This window comes from Acanthochromis polyacanthus, chromosome 7 (genome assembly GCF_021347895.1).
Source record: "Acanthochromis polyacanthus isolate Apoly-LR-REF ecotype Palm Island chromosome 7, KAUST_Apoly_ChrSc, whole genome shotgun sequence".
Classification (NCBI taxonomy): Eukaryota; Metazoa; Chordata; class Actinopteri; family Pomacentridae; genus Acanthochromis; species Acanthochromis polyacanthus.
Genome location: NC_067119.1, coordinates 14,488,013 through 14,506,112, shown reverse-complemented (window position 1 = coordinate 14,506,112; position 18,100 = coordinate 14,488,013). Strand labels below are relative to the sequence as shown.

At 36.0% G+C, this 18,100-nt stretch overlaps 1 protein-coding gene across 3 annotated transcripts; it reads right to left on the bottom strand.

Annotated features, from left to right (window-relative positions):
- Positions 1-2,807: 2,807 nt before the first annotated feature.
- On the bottom strand, positions 2,808-16,420 carry LOC110961484 (gamma-glutamyl hydrolase). 3 transcript variants are annotated; one of them, XM_051951215.1, is made up of 15 exons: positions 16,237-16,420; positions 14,413-14,503; positions 14,256-14,304; positions 13,328-13,490; positions 12,695-12,766; positions 12,422-12,528; positions 12,151-12,234; positions 7,512-7,626; positions 7,136-7,186; positions 6,954-7,038; positions 6,246-6,384; positions 5,453-5,559; positions 4,828-4,921; positions 4,584-4,721; positions 2,808-3,466 (listed from the first exon to the last, which is right to left on the bottom strand). In XM_051951215.1, exons 1-15 carry the CDS (start codon positions 16,263-16,265, stop codon positions 3,348-3,350), a joined length of 1,443 nt encoding a protein of 480 aa, XP_051807175.1. In that variant the 5' UTR covers positions 16,266-16,420; the 3' UTR covers positions 2,808-3,347. The 3 variants fall into 3 exon arrangements, with proteins under 3 accessions (XP_051807175.1, XP_051807176.1, XP_051807177.1); XM_051951216.1 differs by lacking the exon at positions 12,151-12,234; XM_051951217.1 differs by lacking the exon at positions 16,237-16,420 and having other exon boundaries at positions 13,328-13,505; positions 14,413-14,472.
- Between the last annotated feature and the right edge of the window lie 1,680 nt (positions 16,421-18,100).

The following is an 18,100-nucleotide window of genomic DNA, read 5'->3' as shown; positions in this document are numbered from 1 at the left end:
AGTCGGTGAGCACAGTGACAGTCTGGCTGCGTGTGTTTCCTGCTGCTGATCATCACGTCCAGCTTATCAATGCATGAATGTTTTACAGGCTAATTATAAAAGGAGGGCCTCAGAAAGAAAAACATAAATACAGAATCCTCGTGTTGTCCTCTAAAATGCTAAATATAATAACTTATTTTATATAGCACCTTTTGAAACAGAGTTTACTAACAGCTTTGACAGACAAGCCATTGCAACAGAACAACAGTGAGGTCAACAGGAGCATGTATCAATCAATAAAGACAAATAAAATAAAATAAATGGAGAAACAGAGTTTAAAAAAGCATATATAAAATGCAAAATGGAGAATTTCAACAAATATTCCTATAAAATTACATTCAAATACTGGCAGCCAGTGCTTTACTGCTGTGTGACTGATTAAAGTCCACTACAGCAGAATATGAGGTTTATTGTTTAACACTATGACCTCACTTTCTAGTAATATACAGTATTTATATAGTGTTGTAATCAACTTGGATTCTACCTGCAAATTACAACATTTTGTTTTCTGAAAATGTACAAACTATGAATTGCAAATGTATGTCATTAATAATAAGTGTCTATAGGATCTAAGCTAGGGGTCGGTACCTAACAAATTTAAATTTGATCAATACAATCCAAAAATCAATTCTAAAATGAACAGATAACCAGTGGATGAAAGCCAGGATTGAGGTGACATGATGTTGTCTGTTACTAAGACGATGAGCTGCTGTATTCCGAGAGAGTGACTTTTAATTGATAACAGAAAGGATGGAGTTAGAAGTCTATTAGAGAGAAAATTAGTTCATTTTTCAAGTACAGTGTACGAGGAAAATGGTTTGAGTTATGAGTTATTAGAATGAACAACTGTTTTGATCTGTGCTTCAAAACTTCGTGTCAGTGAGGTTCATTTTTGCTTTTGTATGACTGAACTATATGATTTCTAACTCTGAGCTATTTAAAATATTTTGCCATCCAACAGTTGGGCTCATCTCGTCACCAGATCTCAGTGAAAGTATATTGTTGTTTTGTTGGCATAGCTTTGCCAGTACACATTGTAAAGTCAGATGTCATGACCTAATAGAAGGAAGTAGGAAGAAAATGAAATAGGACCTAAAACTGAACCTTGTGGCACACCACTGGTGATTTCAGTTGTAGAGGATGAGCATCTACCTATGGTGGCTGCATAACTTCTTTTTAAAAGGTAAAAATAAAACCTACTCAGTTCAGTTCTCTTGATGCCAGTAAAGTCAATTAAAATGAAATAGTCAACTCTGTCAAAAGCTCCACTCAAGTCTAAAAAACAGTAAAATAGTGCTCTCTCTCACAAGTTACGTTCAGAGTTTAGCTTAATCGCAACTCGTTGTCTGCTTCGTTAACAGTTGCCTTTTGTGTCTATTTTTCAGACCAAAAAATGAAATATAATAATAATTTAAAAGTGAATCCATTATGTAAACGATCTCTAGTAACAATTAGGTTTTAGGTTGATTTAATTAAGTACTGATTTATTTTAGTTTATGCACCTAAACTAAATTGATGACAGCTGATAAAGCTGGAGTCCTGGAATTTTAGATAAATGTCCATTACATTGCAAATAAAACCTATAAGCACCAGAAAAACCCTTGTGGATGTCACAGATACATCAGCCAGTAATGATGTTTTGAAGGACTGAAGAAGGGGAAGAACTGTATTGACAGAGATTCTGGGAGTACGATGGAAAACCTGGGAAATGTCCAAGAACAGCTCATAATACTTCACATTACAGTTAAAGAATCAACAGTGTTTGTGTGATTACTGTCAGTGCCAGAAGAGGGAGACAGAAGTCGCCTGTACACAGCATTTATATTTTGATGAAGACTATGAGATGCATTTGATTGTCCTGAACTTAAAACTGAAATTTTAACATTTAAACTTGTAATATTTAACTGTTACACACCCAGTGTCTTTAAAAAAAAACATTTTATTTGGTCAGTTAAGTCTTCAGTTACATTCTCTATCATTTTTTAAAACTTCATTTGCTTGATTCATTCATCAATTTTCATCCATTCTACTGCACTGTACATGAAGGCTCCAGTAGGAAAATGTATTATCATTTTTTTAAATTTAGCATTTATTTAACCAGGTTAGTCCCATTGAGATCAGACATCTACTTTACAAGGGAGTCCTGGGAAAGAGGGCAGCAGCATGTCACATTAAAAACAATAATGTTAATTTTTAGAACAAAAATTAAAACATTAAAACTTGCTCCCATATAACACTTGCACACAGACAAGGTAGAGTGCAATGATTTCACCAGAACTTCAAACTTATTCAGTGTAACAAGGGTTTGAAGCTGAAGTTAAGATTGCAATTTAATCCAAGCATTAAGTACAGAAAACCTAAATGCTCTCTCGCCCAGTTCAGATTGTATTTTGGGAACGACAAATTGCAGAATATCCATAGACTGGAGATTGTGACTTCCATGTTTCCTTGTTAAAAGACAAGACAAACAGGAAGGAACAATACCCAGAATGGTTCTGTAAATAAACTCATGCCATTGACTGAGACAATGAAATGCAAAATAACAAATCAAACAATTCTTTGAGTAAGTTCTTCCTCAACTGTGGAAATACTGAACGATCACTAGAGTGAGATTGTTGACTCAAGTGCTGTCTCCACAGTCAGATGCACTTTCATTCTCGGACATTAAGCCAGCGTGGATAAAAAATGTCCTAAAATTGTTGAGAAAAGGCAAAATTTACCATCTACATTGCCCCGACAATTTGACAAGCTCAGTCACTCACTTGATGTGAAATGGTTTTGTCAAATTCTTTATTTTTTCACTGAATTAAAAATGCACAATTTACATACATTAAGTGAAAAATACAGGAATCAGAATATGAAATATTCACCAAGTGCAAAGGTCATGAGCTTAGTTTTCTTAAAAGTCAGTCTAGATGTTCTATTGAAAACGCATTCACATTCAAAATGACAAAAATCTGCCTTCTTGGTAATGTGCAGCTTAATACCAGAAACTCGACATTAAAGGCAAGGTGATTCTGTTAAATTGTTTAAAAGAAATCTTATTTGTATTGTATAGTTCGTATATCTCACCTTTTTAATTCATAGTTGTGTTTTCTTGCTTTCCTTACTGTCACTTTGCTGCTGTGATGTCGCAAATTTCCCCTTGTGGGACACCAAAGGACATTCTACTCCATTCTAAAACCTTAAATGCATTTGTCATTGTAATAAAAATGCACTCTGAATCAGCACACATACACAGCTGTGGTGTGTATATGAAGTGTTGCGTTCTACATTCACAGAGACACACATTCAGCTACTGGAGGATCTCAGAAGAAATAAATCTGCTCATATGCTGTGAAGTTTCCAGCGTAGACCGGCGTGTAGTTGTAAATCAAGGACGAGGCCTCTTCCTCCGGATTGTCAAACCGATGTAAACTTCTCCTCCCTAAACAAAGCAGAAGTGAGATGGATGTGATTAAAGCAGAAAACAATACAACATAGTACAATAGCTGAATCCCCTAGATGAGGAAATAGGACAGAACAGGGAGTATTAAATGTAATATTTTATTATTTTAAGCATAATTGAATTGAGTTATAATCGAAGTTTCTTTTAATTTTTGGTCTGTTTTTTTCTTCTCTTTGATTAATTCAGAATTTCCATGTACAGCACAGCTTTCTATCATGGCTGAATACAAATTTCTTTAGGACTCTAGGTGCTTATATGATATTGCAATATGTCGTTATATTCTAAATATACTGCATCATATTATTACATAAATGTAACATTTTCATTTAAACTGCGCTGATCATTGACTAAATGCAACTTCTGCTGTCTAAGAGGCCCAACAAAATCTGTTACAGCAAAAAAAAAAATATCCCGACATCAATGTACAGTCATTAATGTGAAATGGTACAGTTTTTACAGCTCCATTTGCCAAACACTGACATAAACAGCTAGAAATATGCCTAAAGTGAGGAATAAAATGCAACAAAAATGACATTTTTCTTACTTTTTTACCATTCTTTTCTAGTTAATAGACCAGTACCAGGACTAGGAAGCCCATGCTGTCAGACTGACAACATCAATACCTTCTATTAATGTGGTATAATCAAATTTTATTGTTATTTGCCTCCTAAAGGGTGCATTTGCATAATGGATCCCAAGATGTGTTCACACGTATCAGTCTTTATGTCACCTATCAGAGATCATTGACAATAAAATGTTGACAGTCCTGTCATAAATAGCTCTCTTTGCAGCAATGCTAGTGTCAGTCAAAATGGAAAAAAAACTTTAGCCGTGCAACTTTAACAGAATATTAATTATCAATATAGACTATGACACAGGAATATGTCTCAGAAATCAAGTAAGCTCGTGTGAATGTACATTTATGCCTAATTTGGTGAATAAATATTTTAAAAAAACACTCATATTTCTGCAAAAGTCCAATAAAACCTAAATCCGGTGTCTTAACAGTATCATCATGTATTACACGCACAAATAATAACACTGAAAGACACAATCAGTAGTTCATAGTACTGATAATGAGTGTTTGTCATGTTACCTTCATCAACAAAAAACTCAGCGAGCAGCGACGATAACTGAACAGCGTGAGCAGAGTGAGGATAATTCTCCTTTCTGTCCCACTGAAAACGGTTCACCTCTGGATGCCACTGCACTCCGTAGAATGGATATCTTTTCCCTGACACGACAGAAGAAACAGCACAACGTATACACTGCTGTTATTGCAACTCCGTTACAGAGCAATGATTCAGTTTGTCAAATTAATATAAAAATAATCTTGTCACCTTCTATGGTCGAGATAAAGTGGGCTCCATTCTCAGCAACGTTCGTAGACAGGAGGGAGAAGAAACTGTTCAACTTCTTGTTTTCCTGAAAGCTCTGCAAGAAAATTTCACAACCGTAAGTGAATAGTTTAGTCTGTGTATGACAGTCTAATATTTCAGTGTTACTTTAAAGGGATGTGCTCTTGACATGGCTTTGTTTTCTCTGTGTGGGATCAGTGAAGTTTCTCTGAACTATCTTCTCTTTTATATGTGAACAGATTGATGTGTTACAGCTTCTGGTCAAAAATACAGTGTTCAGTCTTCTGTATATGATAAAAAAGCTGGAACTTAAGGAACTTGGTTAATCTAATTAAAACAAATAAATTGTCACTGTCTAGACCAGTTTTTTTTCTTCTTTGGCCTGGGGAAGTAACCCAGCTTTGATTTAACACACAGCGTACAAAGATAAAAAATCTTCATCTCTCAAAATCCTGTCGAGTCAAAGTTTCCTAACAGAAGTATTGCGGATCACATTTCTTGATGTTGAAATGACAGAATGACTGTGATTTTATCTCAACCAAAAACTCCAGCAGAGGAAGTGAAACATGTGCAGCGACACTGATCACCAGAGGCGTTTGTTCTGTACCTGCACTGTGACTCCATAGTGGTGAAAATTCCCAGTCAGAGGCTCTTGGGTCAAAGCCGTCATGAGCTTGTCGGGGAAACCTTCAAACATCCTACTGGAGTGAGCTTCTGCAGGGGAAAAGAGGGGTAAGTCCATATAAAACCTAAAAGATATGAGGTGTATTCAAAAATGGCATTATAGTGAGATAAATATACAGAATGGTTTGGGAAATGGTTTGGTTAGAAGAGCAAAGAGTTTGACGTTGGGGCCAAAAAAAACATGTGATTTGTAACTTGCAAATACTGACACCAAGTGTTGTGATTCAGTTCATGCAGTTTTCTAGGCAATGCAGCCAAATATTAAAATAGTTTGCCCTACATTTGTTAAAAAGATGTTTTCAAATTCAAATAGGAAATCAAGGCTGCACTTTAAATGTCCACTGTGTATTATAACATAATATAATATAATATAATGTATTGTATTATATTGTATTATGCTATATTATCCTGTATCTGAAAACAAGAATGAGCATGTTTTTGGTATTGCAGAATGAGCCCTTTATATCTACAAAGGGAGCAAATCTTCTTCGAGAAAATCTAGCATCTTCCATCTTTCTACCAGACAAACCAAACACTGGCTCTAAACAGAACCTTTTGCATTTATAGCGGCCACACTAGGTTTTTCTACAGTGAAGGGTATTGATTTGGGTGCAAACTGCGGCCTCACTGCCAGACACCACCAACTCCTACACACTGGACCTTAAAGTTCACATGAAAATCCACATAAAGACATCGATAATACAAAAAGCTTTAACCTGTGGTCAAGTTGAGGGGCAAAGCTATGTTCTCAGCTAAAGTGTTAGTCAGCAGATTTTCATCGGCCACCAGAACAGTGAGGAGCTGCAGGCCCATACATGTGCCCCAGATGGGGAAGTAATCCCCAGCATCATTAGCCTGGAACACACAAAGTCAGAAATATAACTTGTAACTGTGTCTGAAGCAACAAAGCAACACAGAACACCTCGTGACAATGTAAATTTTACATTAGCTGTGAATGTTCAGTATTATGTAGGCAAAGGTAGCACAATATGAACAATAAACTACATTTTAACATCAAATAAATCCCTCAGTGCAAAGATCAAAGTTGTAAAAAACTCATTTTAAACTTAGAGCTGATTAATGATGAACTATTTCACATGCTGTGAACTTTAGTATGTTTTACAAGCTTCTTGTATAAAAACTGAAGAATCCAACGTACAGTCATTTAAATGTTACTGAATGAATATTATTCTTAAATTCTTTGTGGTTAAAAAGATAAAAAATACTCAAGACAGGTACAAAAACAGTCCAAAACAGCACAATATGAGTACATTTACTCTCTATATAAAAGCTTCAAGACTCATAACAAACAGGAAAAAAACATATTTTAAGATTTCACAAGAAAGAGATTCAGTCGCTGACTTAACAGACAGTTGGAGGTCGTGATGTGGAATCAGTGAAAATAATATTAAAGTTGCACAAACCATCAGAGCGAGTCGGTAGAAAATCTTCGCCACCCTGGCAAAGTCTGAAGTCTCCAGATTCACAGCTCCACCGATGAAAAGCAGGCTAAACAGACGGCACACAGGAAATGCAATTACTGGATTTTTATTCCAGATAGAAATGTAATTTTCCAGCACATTTACTGTCACATTCTGCAGCTCACCCATTTATCTTCTTGAAGATGTTTTCATATTCTGCAGTAGTGAGAGTCAGTCTGTGAGAGGAAACAAAACAATCCATTTGCCGTATTCATTTGCATTATCAGCACAAGAGCAGCTTGCAGAGAGACAACTTCCTCTTTATCTGCAGAACACCAACAGCAATTTAACTGTAAATTAAATAGATTTAACATCCAGCTGATTAGACAGAAGATTAAAGAAAACCTACAAAAGTGTTTTTTTAAATAGTCAAATACATCCAGAAATGACATTTTTTGCACTCTGCTTATTGAAATCACAAATCATACATCACAAAGTTCCAGTCTAATGTATCATAGTTTGTCTTTGCTGTTATAAACAACACCTGAGGACTGAACTCACCTGATTGGCATCACCCTGCTGCCCCCAGACTCCAGGTATTTGACGTAGGCGGCAGGTATGTAAGTCCTGCCGAATGGCTTCATGACATCATCTGAAACTATCTGAGTTAAAACACCTGAGGGACAAAAACACAGCAGTTGTAGAAAAACTTAACAGCAGCACAGCCACAGAAAAACCTGCCATTTGCTTTGCTTTCTAAACATCCCTCCATTCCCTCCTAAACTTCACAGCTACCTTAAGTGCATTTTACTCACCGATCACGGGTCTGTCATTCACTGCCTCCTGACTGAGTTTACTGGGAAAAGCTTCACTGCAACCAACGCAGCAGGCAATAAACAAGCACAGATACGCTAAAAATCCCGTTTGAGGCATATTTTCAGTCAGAGACTAAGACTCAGCTTGTCAAATCAGTCCTGCAAGTCCGCTGGAGGTTTATGAAAGCAGCTGCATCAGATTCATTATATACGTCGCAGTAGAGGAGGATGTAGTCAGGACGAGGAAGTGAGGAATGCCCAGATTTACATGTCATAACTGCACTTGCCGGTCAGGCAAGTTGACTGCTGAGGTAAACACAAATGTTCTGCTGACAGTGCGGACTTTTTGCTAAAACTTTGGGTCATTTAGTGTGTGGGAAATGATGCAGCTTCATGTGTCTGAGTTGGGTTTTTCAATAGGTCGTATAGATCACATGGAAGCATGAAAGAAGGCAGATTAAGATTCACTAGGATTTAAAATACTGTCAGAGAGGTTTCTGTCTAGGAGGGAAGGCTGGGTTTCTATTTATAGCATTTTAGAGGAGGTGGAGGTTTATTGCAGAGGCGTGCACAGACTATTGTTCTGTCTGGTTCCATGATTTCTGTAACACTGAGGTCATCACTCCAACTCATTTCCAATAATGCTGTGCATCAATTTTTGAAAATGTGTTTATTTATGGATAAATCATGTGCATATCTTTATAGATGACCTAAATTACATCTCACTGATGCAATATTTTATTTTAAAAAGTGATGAAACCAACATATTCTGTAACAGACAAAGTTTCCACACTGATTGCATAACAGACGGAAACAAATGTCTTAAACAACAGAGCAAACTTTATCCATTGATATAGACACAAGTCCTAGAGGTAGGATTATTTTGTCAAAAGCACCTTGTGGTTGTAAAAGTAGTCTTTCATTGGCTGAACAAGCATTTGAATAGTGTGAGGTAGAATTCTTGAGGTTCTTGAGTAAAGAAATACAGGAAGGTTTACGTGGATAAATAGAAGAAGTCAAGATTAGGTTTACTCTAAAGGAGTCAAAAACAAGTCATTCAAGTACAAATGAGGCTTTTACTACATCAGCTGGTGACAGGAATAGGAGAAGTGAAAAATACTGCTTCTAATTCCAAGCAAAGCTCAAAGGGACCAACTTAATTAGCAGAAAGGATTGCAGTCACTGCGTTGGGTGGACAACTAGAAGACTGATGGGAATTTGCAGCCTCAAAGTTCAGTATTAGCAGAAGAGATGCATTATTCGCCATTTTGTGACCACATTTTGTGTCCACATGCTGCACCGTTTTAGTTTTATCAAAATGCTACAACTTACAGTGGGGCAAAAAAGTATCTAGTCAGCCACCAATTGTGCAAGTTCTCCCACTTAAAATGATGACAGAGGTCAGTAATTTTCATCATAGGTACACTTCAACTGTGAGAGACAGAATATGGAAAAAAAAATCAGGAAATCATATTGTAGGATTTTTAAAGAATTTATTTGTAAATTATGGTGGAAAATAAGTATTTGGTCACCTACAAACAACCAAGATCTCCGGCCCTCACAGACCTGTAACTTCTTTAAGAAGCTCTTCCGTCCTCCACTCGTTACCTGTATTGATGGCACCTGTTTGAGCTCGTTATCTGTATGACAGACACCTGTCCACAGACTCCAAACTCCACCGTGACCAAGATCAAAGAGCAGTAGGACACTAGGAACCAAAATGGAAACCTGCACCAGGCTGGGAAGAGGGAATCTACAATAGACAAGCAGCTTGGTGTGAATAAATCTACTGTGGGTGCAATTATTAGAAAATGGAAAATATACAAGACCACTGATAATCTCCCTCGATCTGGGGCTCCACACAGCATCTCATCCCGTGGGGTCAAAATGATCATGAGAACGGTGAGCAAAAATCCCAGAACTACACAGGGGGACCTGGTGAACAACCTGTAGAGAGCTGGGACCAAAGTAACAAAGACTACCATCAGTAACGCACTACGCCTACAGGGAATCAAATCCTGCAGTGCCAGACGTGTCCCCCTGCTTAAGCCAGTACATGTCCAGGCCGGTCTGAAGTTTGCCAGACAGCATATGGATTATCCAGAAGAGGACTGGGAGAATGTCATGTGGTCAGATGAAACCAAAATAGAACCTTTTGGTATAAACTCAACTTGTCCAGTTTGGAGGAAGAAGAATGCTGAGTTGCATCCCAAGAACACTGTACCTACTGTGAAGCATGGGGGTGGAAACATCATGCTTTGGGGCTGTTTTTCTGCAAAGGGGACAGGACGACTGATCCGTGTTAAGGAAAGAATGAATGGGACCATGTATCAGGAGATTTTGAGCCAAAACCTCATTCCATCAGTGAGAGCATTGAACATGAAACGTAGCTGGATCTTCCAGCATGATAATGATCCCAAACACACAGCCCGGGCAACAAAGGAGTGGCTCCGTAAGAAGCATTTCAAAGTCCTGGAGTGGCCTAGCCAGTCTCCAGACCTCAACCCCATAGAAAATCTGTGGAGGGAGTTGAAAGTCTGTGTTGCCTGGCAACAGCCCCAAAACATCGCTGCTCTAGAGGAGATCTGCATGGAGGAATGGGCCAAAATACCAGCTACAGTGTGTGCAAACCTGGTGAAGAACTACCGTAAACATTTGACCTCTGTCATTGACAACAAAGGCTATATTACAAAGTATTGAGTTGTACTTTTGCTATTGACCAAATACTTATTTTCCTTATTCTTTAAAAATCCTACAATGTGATTTCCTGGATTTTTTTTTTTCCATATTCTGTCTCTCACAGTTGAAATGTCCCTATGATGAAAATTACAGACCTCTGTCATCATTTTAAGTGCACAATTGGTAGCTGACTAAATACTTTTTTTGCCCCACTACACCCGAGTGTAAGTTTGGCCTCATGACATTTTTAACAATGTAGTGACGTTGGTGAGTGTTCTTCAGTTCCACTTTTCATCTGCATTGTACACACATCAGATGCTTACCACAAGTGTTAAAACATAGTTACATAAAAAAAGAACTAAGTGTTGACTGACAACAGACAATAAAAAAAACAGAGCAGACTCAAATCTTCTGACTTAAAGCACACATCTCTGTTTTTGTATCACCTCCTGGTTTTCTAAAACTTTAACAAGAATTTTAAGTGTATTTCCTTTCTGGTAAGACCTCACTCACACATATAGGCATCAGCATTTCAGGTGGTTTTCCTGCTTCCATCAATGTGGGTGCAGACACATGCTAAGAAAAAGCCACTAATACACCATAAAATCATCACATCATAAAAACACAAAAAGCTCATCTAATGACAGCAAGCAATAACCATAGTGTAATATTTGTAACATCAAGATATGAGTAAGGAAATCTATTAATGCGATCCTCCGTAAATATGCATGCAATCTTTGGTTAACCAAAGCTTCTTCACAAGTTAAGGTCATATGGTATATATATGTAAGATTATATCATAGAAGCCAGCCAGACTATTGCACAAGTTAACTATAAAGTCCTAAAATCAGCATCAACCTCACATGGTGACAAACCTTAATTCATTTCATTTTCCCGGAGACTTTTCTATCTTTAAAATACTGCTCATAAAAGACAAACACACCGGGTTCAGGTCCAGTCTCCAGCTGGACAACCCCTGATGCTACAGCAACAACTGTCATTCAAACTCTAAATGAAAAATATCCACATAACACTGAAGAAAAGCCTAATTTGGTCCTTTCAATCGCCTATTAGTCCATAAGAAAAGTTTTCTAAACATCCATGGGAGCAGCTGCCTCCATCTTCAGTCAGAAAACAAATCAGACTCCGATTTCAGTCTTTCTCTGCAAACAAAATCCACAAAATAAGAGTTGTTGTTTACTTTATTTTGCAAAAATAATGCTGAAAAAGCAGTATTTAGATCAACTAACTAAAATATGGTTAAATGGTCACATTTAACAGTCATATATCTGACTTTGAATATAAGGAATAGAAAATATAAGTGCCACTTTCTCATGTAATTTGTTCTTGACTTATTGCTTGAATCTATTGCACCTGATTGGCCCCAAATTTGACCTTTGCTCCACTGAGATATACAAATTTTACCCCATAATTAGGACTTTTTGTCTTTGTTAGCTTATAAGTTGTACACCAAAATTCTTTCTAAATTTTAAAAATTGGATTTTTTAACTTAAACTACTGTTTAATTGCATAGATCTTCTAAAGTTTAAAAAAAGATGTGACCAGTCATATTTATCATTTCTGTCATTATTTGTACTTTCTAAAACAGAGCAAGAATCTCATAATATACTGTTTAATTACAAATTTACAAATTATATATTACATTAAAAGGTACTGAACCAAATGTTTGCATAAAGCAGCCTTACCCCTGAGTCTTTCTATTTCATAAACTACATCTTTATACACGGCAGCCAGCAGCTCTTCTCTTGGCTTCAAACCATCAAGAAATACTGGAAAAACAAAAAAAACCTTTAAATGTCATTTATTGTATTACTGAACAATAGTTCTTAATGATTTCAATATTTATTAGAGTTTACTGAATCATCTCAACTGCCAAAAAATATAAATCACACACTTCATCAAACAAAACCATCACAGACAGTTCAGTACATGCAGCATCTTTGACTTGACTCTCACCAATGTCCGACGTGATGTTCTCCATCTCTCTGCGATATTGTAGATACATCGGCCACACGTGTCCATCAAAGTAACCTGGAGGATCAGGAGGCTCGTATGTCCTCGAACTGTCAGTCAGAGACACCAGCAGAGGCAAAAATGTGACAACATAATTATTCTCTTGTTTTTAGTGTACTGCAATTCAACATAAAGGAAGCATAGTGCATTAAGAGATTAAACAAAAAAAAATCTACTACACAAGCAATACCAAAAAAAAAAAAGAGAAATTAGTACCTTCGTCTCTTCTTGCAGACATCATAAGGTATTTCCATGAAATATCTTTTGTCAAAAAGCTCATTCAGAGGTCTGTAAAGGTAAAACATGAATTACTGAGTTTTTATACTGTTAAGTCATTCCTGGGGCATAGTTAAAGCTGATAATAAAGAATAGACCACAGATGGATGGTTATTTTATAAAAACATTAACAATTTAAGTGGAAATTTCTTAAAAAACAAAATTCAGCATTTATTAAACATAAATGATTGTCTGTTTATGTATACTCCTGTTTTCCAACTAATGACTAGTTTGTATTTTTTATCGTATCTTCTGTGATGCTTTATTCTAGGGATCCACATTTCCCAATTGAGCTTCATAGAAAGAACTACAGACAATTTGTTAGCCTTCGTTTGCTGTATTGATTTCCAGAGAGTCCTCACTATCCATTTATCTATTGTGTCTTGTATTGTGTGTTTGCCAGTAGACATTTCTGCATGTTCATCTGGTTAGCAGTGACCTGGAATTGTTTATTAACTCTGTCTGAGACAAAAAAATACAGTGCTGTAAACTTTAGAATCAAAATTTTAAGGTTGTTTTTGCTGAACTTATATCTGAAATAGACACAGTAAGATTTTGTTATCACTCGTGTACCTGTAGTTGAAAATGAGGAAGCCTTCCACTATCAGCACACACACATCCTTATCGAGCGTTTTATGCTCAGAGTTCAGGTCTCGCTGCCTCAGGAATGACTCAGGGTCTTGTCTCCACGAGTTGACCTCGGTCATCATTGTGTCCATGTGGAGAGCATCGAGCGCTTAAAGAGGAAACACTGGCAATGATTTACCAGCACTTTAGATTACATTACTGGATTTTATCTGTAAAATGCTTTCTGCTCTCTATTTTCTGTCTTTAAAACATTTTATTTTGAATACGTATTAGAACATTGGCTGAACAAAACAATGACCTGAAGACGTCCCTTATGCTCTGGGAAACATTTTTTGCTGATATTTTGCTGACATTTTATAAAGATGAATGAAAAAATAACCAATAGATACAACACTACATTAAAAATAATAATAAAAAAAAAGATTTCAACTTGTGTCTTATAAAATATATGACTTTAAAATGTTGCAATAATGATTTTTCCAAATTCATAGGAATAAATGGGGAAGAAAAATCTGATCTGATATGAAAATCTTTCTCGTCTTTGTTCGAAAAGTAGTATATACGAAAAGCATAGAAATGAACCAGTTTTATCGTTTTACTTCTCCTCATTGCTAAAAGTCCTGAATTCCCAGACAAAATACCAGATATGAACCTCACTGCCCTTAACTGTAGCTGCCTTCATCCATTTTCAGATAGATGGCCTACAGCTACACCAAACTGTGACAGGAAGTGGCTCAACTACCTGCATCAAGCTGCTTAGAAAACCAAAAAATATAACTATAACACAATAGAGAGGGTCCAAATAAACAGTAATATAGTTTAGAAAAGCTTTGTCTTCTTATTAAGTCTAAATCCTGTCTAAACCTTTAAGACTTCAAGTTAAATAAGAAACTATTAAATAAAGTATCCTTACTGTCATACTGCTTGAAACCGTTGCTGTCCACTGGTACAACTGAATCATCCTGAGGAAAGAAGCACCAGAGATCATTAAGCTCCCAAATCTCCTCTGTCACAGCAGAAAAAAAATGTAAAAGTAGCTATGTGATTAAAATAAAGGCCTCACAGTTTACCTTAAAATATGAATCCTGTGCGATGATGCAGCTGTTTGGTATCTGCTGCTGTAGACTCTTGGAAAGAGTCGATTTTCCTCCATTGGTCATCCTGAAAAACAAAAAAAGAGTTCACATTGTTAAGACCATCCATTGTACTGTTAAATTTCCTCTCCAGGCAGTGATTAAACCCCTATAATCTCATATCTGATTATCATATTAAATATTTGAAAGTTTTTTCAATGAAAACAATCCAATTATGACTTAAAATGATGAACCTGGCATCCCACACACCCCTGTGCTGCTCACCAAGACTTAGCCACACAATGACAGGTTGTAAGACTGGAGTAATTCAGCTACAAATGCTTAAACCAGAAACTGATTCTGAACAAAAGAGTTACAGAGAGTCTCACCCTGCACTGTTCCTCAGCTTTGTTACATGTGAAACCCTGACAGTCTGAGTCTGTGTTTCTGAGACTGTCATCAGTACACTGACCGCTAAATTTGCTTATGATCTGTCTTCTAGCATATAAAAAAGCACCCTATGGACATGTAAACAAGATTTTAAAAAAAAACAACAACACGATTTTCATCAGAAGGGGTCTTTAAAGCAGCAATAATATAATTTAAATGATCATTTCTTTCACTCAACTGCTTCATAATACTAAACTAACTGCAATCAAACGCCCCCTTTAAGAAAAGACAGTTAGGAAATGTTTATTTTTTTACTATAAAGTGTCTCAGTCAGTATGTATCTTGATGGTAATTCGCAAAAAATAAATAATTCCCTGGATTCTCTGAGAAAATGTTTGTAGGTTTTAAAACTCTAAAAACCCGGTATCACTGCAGGGTCCAACTGACAAGGCTGTTTTTCAGCTACAAAATATAATGTCCCACACATACATTGTTTGTGTTAATATTCTATAAAAGCAAGTACTAATATATACACACTTTCAAATATAAATATCGAATCAGCCTCAAAAACTCAGTATCAGTCATCAGTGCTGGGTGTAGTTAGAGATATAACCAAACACAACCGCACCCTCTAACACGCAGCTCACTGAAAACCAGAAAGGTTCAAATTCAGCTACATTTTGGACCACACCCATCATTGATAGAGTTTGTGGTTTCACTAGAAATCCTGCACAGTGTTAGCACAACATTTACAACCTCTACAGGATGCTAAAGCTTGTACCCTGTGTGCACTTAGTTACTCTCCTGCATCATCCATCTTTATACTAACAACTATTAATACACAATAAATGCACTCAAATGTCTTGCAAGTCAGAAAAAAAGACAAAAACTGAAAAATATAACCATAAATAGCAGCAGATATTCAAAATACGTTGCCAATAGCCCTTTATAAACTGCCATTCTAATCTTGAAAATAAAACATTTTGGCTACACTTTCACTGGTGTATTTTCAGAACATTTAGCAGTGTGTCTGTACAATGAATACCCTCAGAAACAACAAAAAGCTGCACAATTTAATTCTGGTTATCTGAAACATGAATCTTTATCTCTGAAGAGCAAGTAACTCTTATCAGTCTTTGCTGCCACATGGTTGTCACATGCTGTAGTGACCTGGTGTCCCTTGGTCACAGGTTAATACTAAAATTAGCCAGTATTAGCATGTTGGATAAAATTAAAATGAAGACTAATTACAAAAACCGTAAGATCACCTGTGTTTGCACTTCATATAACTTGCGTTGGGAGAAACTTGAGCATGCATAACGCTATCTGAGGTTCGACAGGCTAACTGGAGCCAAAATAACCCAAGAAGAACAAAAAAGGCTTGTTTTGCACAGAGGTCAACACATGAATGAGTACAATCCTCCCACTTACCCTCCAACTCCTACAATGAGTGTCTTCATCTCAGCTGCTCACTGCAAACTTACTGATTCATACAATTGCTAACAGCAAATTAATTAGCAGCTTCTGTGCAGACTTTACTGTTACACAGGCATGTTGTATTAACTAACGCTGCAACAGTCCTGCATGCCATCATGCTTTTCCGCCAGCAGACGCTCGTGATTCGCTGCTGGAGCTGCTACGTCGGAGCTGCTACGTCACTGAAGACCTGCCCACTGAGAAAAAAAAATCACAAACACGATAAACAACAAATTCAATACAGTGTTACAGCAGGGTTTTATTTAATTGAAGACAAAATAACAGTTGTAACGTAAGTAAGATCTGAGGGCTGCACCTAATGTTAATGCTTTTAAAAACAAACTTAAAACCTTCCTTTTTAGTCTGGCTTTTACTTGAATTACCTTTTAGTGTTTTTATTCTTTTTACAACTCCCAATTTATAATTATCACTATTATTATTATTTTATTTTATTTGATCTTATCTATCTTTTATTCTGTTTTTTATATGACATATTTAATTGAATTTATTTACTTATTTATCTATTTATTTTACTGATCTACTTATGGATTTATTCTATTTTATTCATTTATTTTTATTTATTTATTTATTTACTTTACACTTTAAACTAACTTCCAGTGTTTACCTATTTTAAACCTTCAGATGGTGTTTCCTCAGTACGTACTGGGTATAACAATATCCCTGACTTATTTTTGTCTTTTATTAATGTTGCTGTTAACATTACAGTGTATGAATTGCGGGGTGGGTGGGTTTGGGTCTTAATTTCTTTTATTTTATTTTAATTATTTGTCTGTTTGTAAAGCACTTTGTGCTACAAATGATGTATGAAGAGTGCTATATAAATAAAGATTATTATTATTATTATTATTATAAGTACAGGAAATATACAAAAATATATAAAATGCATCTGAAAGTTCAGGAGTTGCATATAATATATAATATACAATATATAATTGACTTGAGCATAGCTCAGTGGGTAGAGTGGCTGTCTCGCAACTGGAGGGTTGCAGTTCAATCCCCCACCTCATGTTGAGGTGTCCCTGAGCAAGACACCTAACCCCTAATTACTCCTGATGGGTCGTGGTTAGTTGCATGGCAGCTCCCACCATCAGTATGGGTGTATGTGATGTATCATGTAAAGCGCTTTGGATAAAAGTGCTATATAAATACAACCATTTAAGAAAAAACTTTTAATAAAAAACAAAGTAATGGATAAAAAAAGCAAAATCATGAAAGGTAAAATGTTTTATTATAAAAGAAACCCATAAAAGTAATACAGTTTACAGAATTTTAGAGAGCTATGTAAGGTAAAATATTTTACACATATAAATATATATAAACAAACAAATGAATAAATCATACTATACCATTCACAGACAAAGCAGAACTACAGAGGACAAGGCTGGATCAATGGACACGACTTCCAACTAAAAAAAACGTCATGTAATACTAAATAGGTTAAAAAATAAATGCAATTAAATAAATGAAAAAGCAATGAAACCAAGCAAATAATATATTAAACACACACACACACACAAACAGGACATATATGCTATAATGTAACATCTTGTTTTGCTTTGCTTTGCTTTGAATAAATCTCCAAAACTGTATTTCAGATATTAGGTTTATAAAGATACTACTTCTACGACGACTACTACGACTACTACTGCTAATAATATTAACAAAGTTAAATTGCAACTTTAAGGGCTTTTTTCCTCATGGTGAAAGAAAATCTCAGTCAGTTTGAATTTATGCAGTAGAATATTGTTGTATTCTTTATGATATGCTGTTTGTTTACAATAAATAAAGACAGGTAATA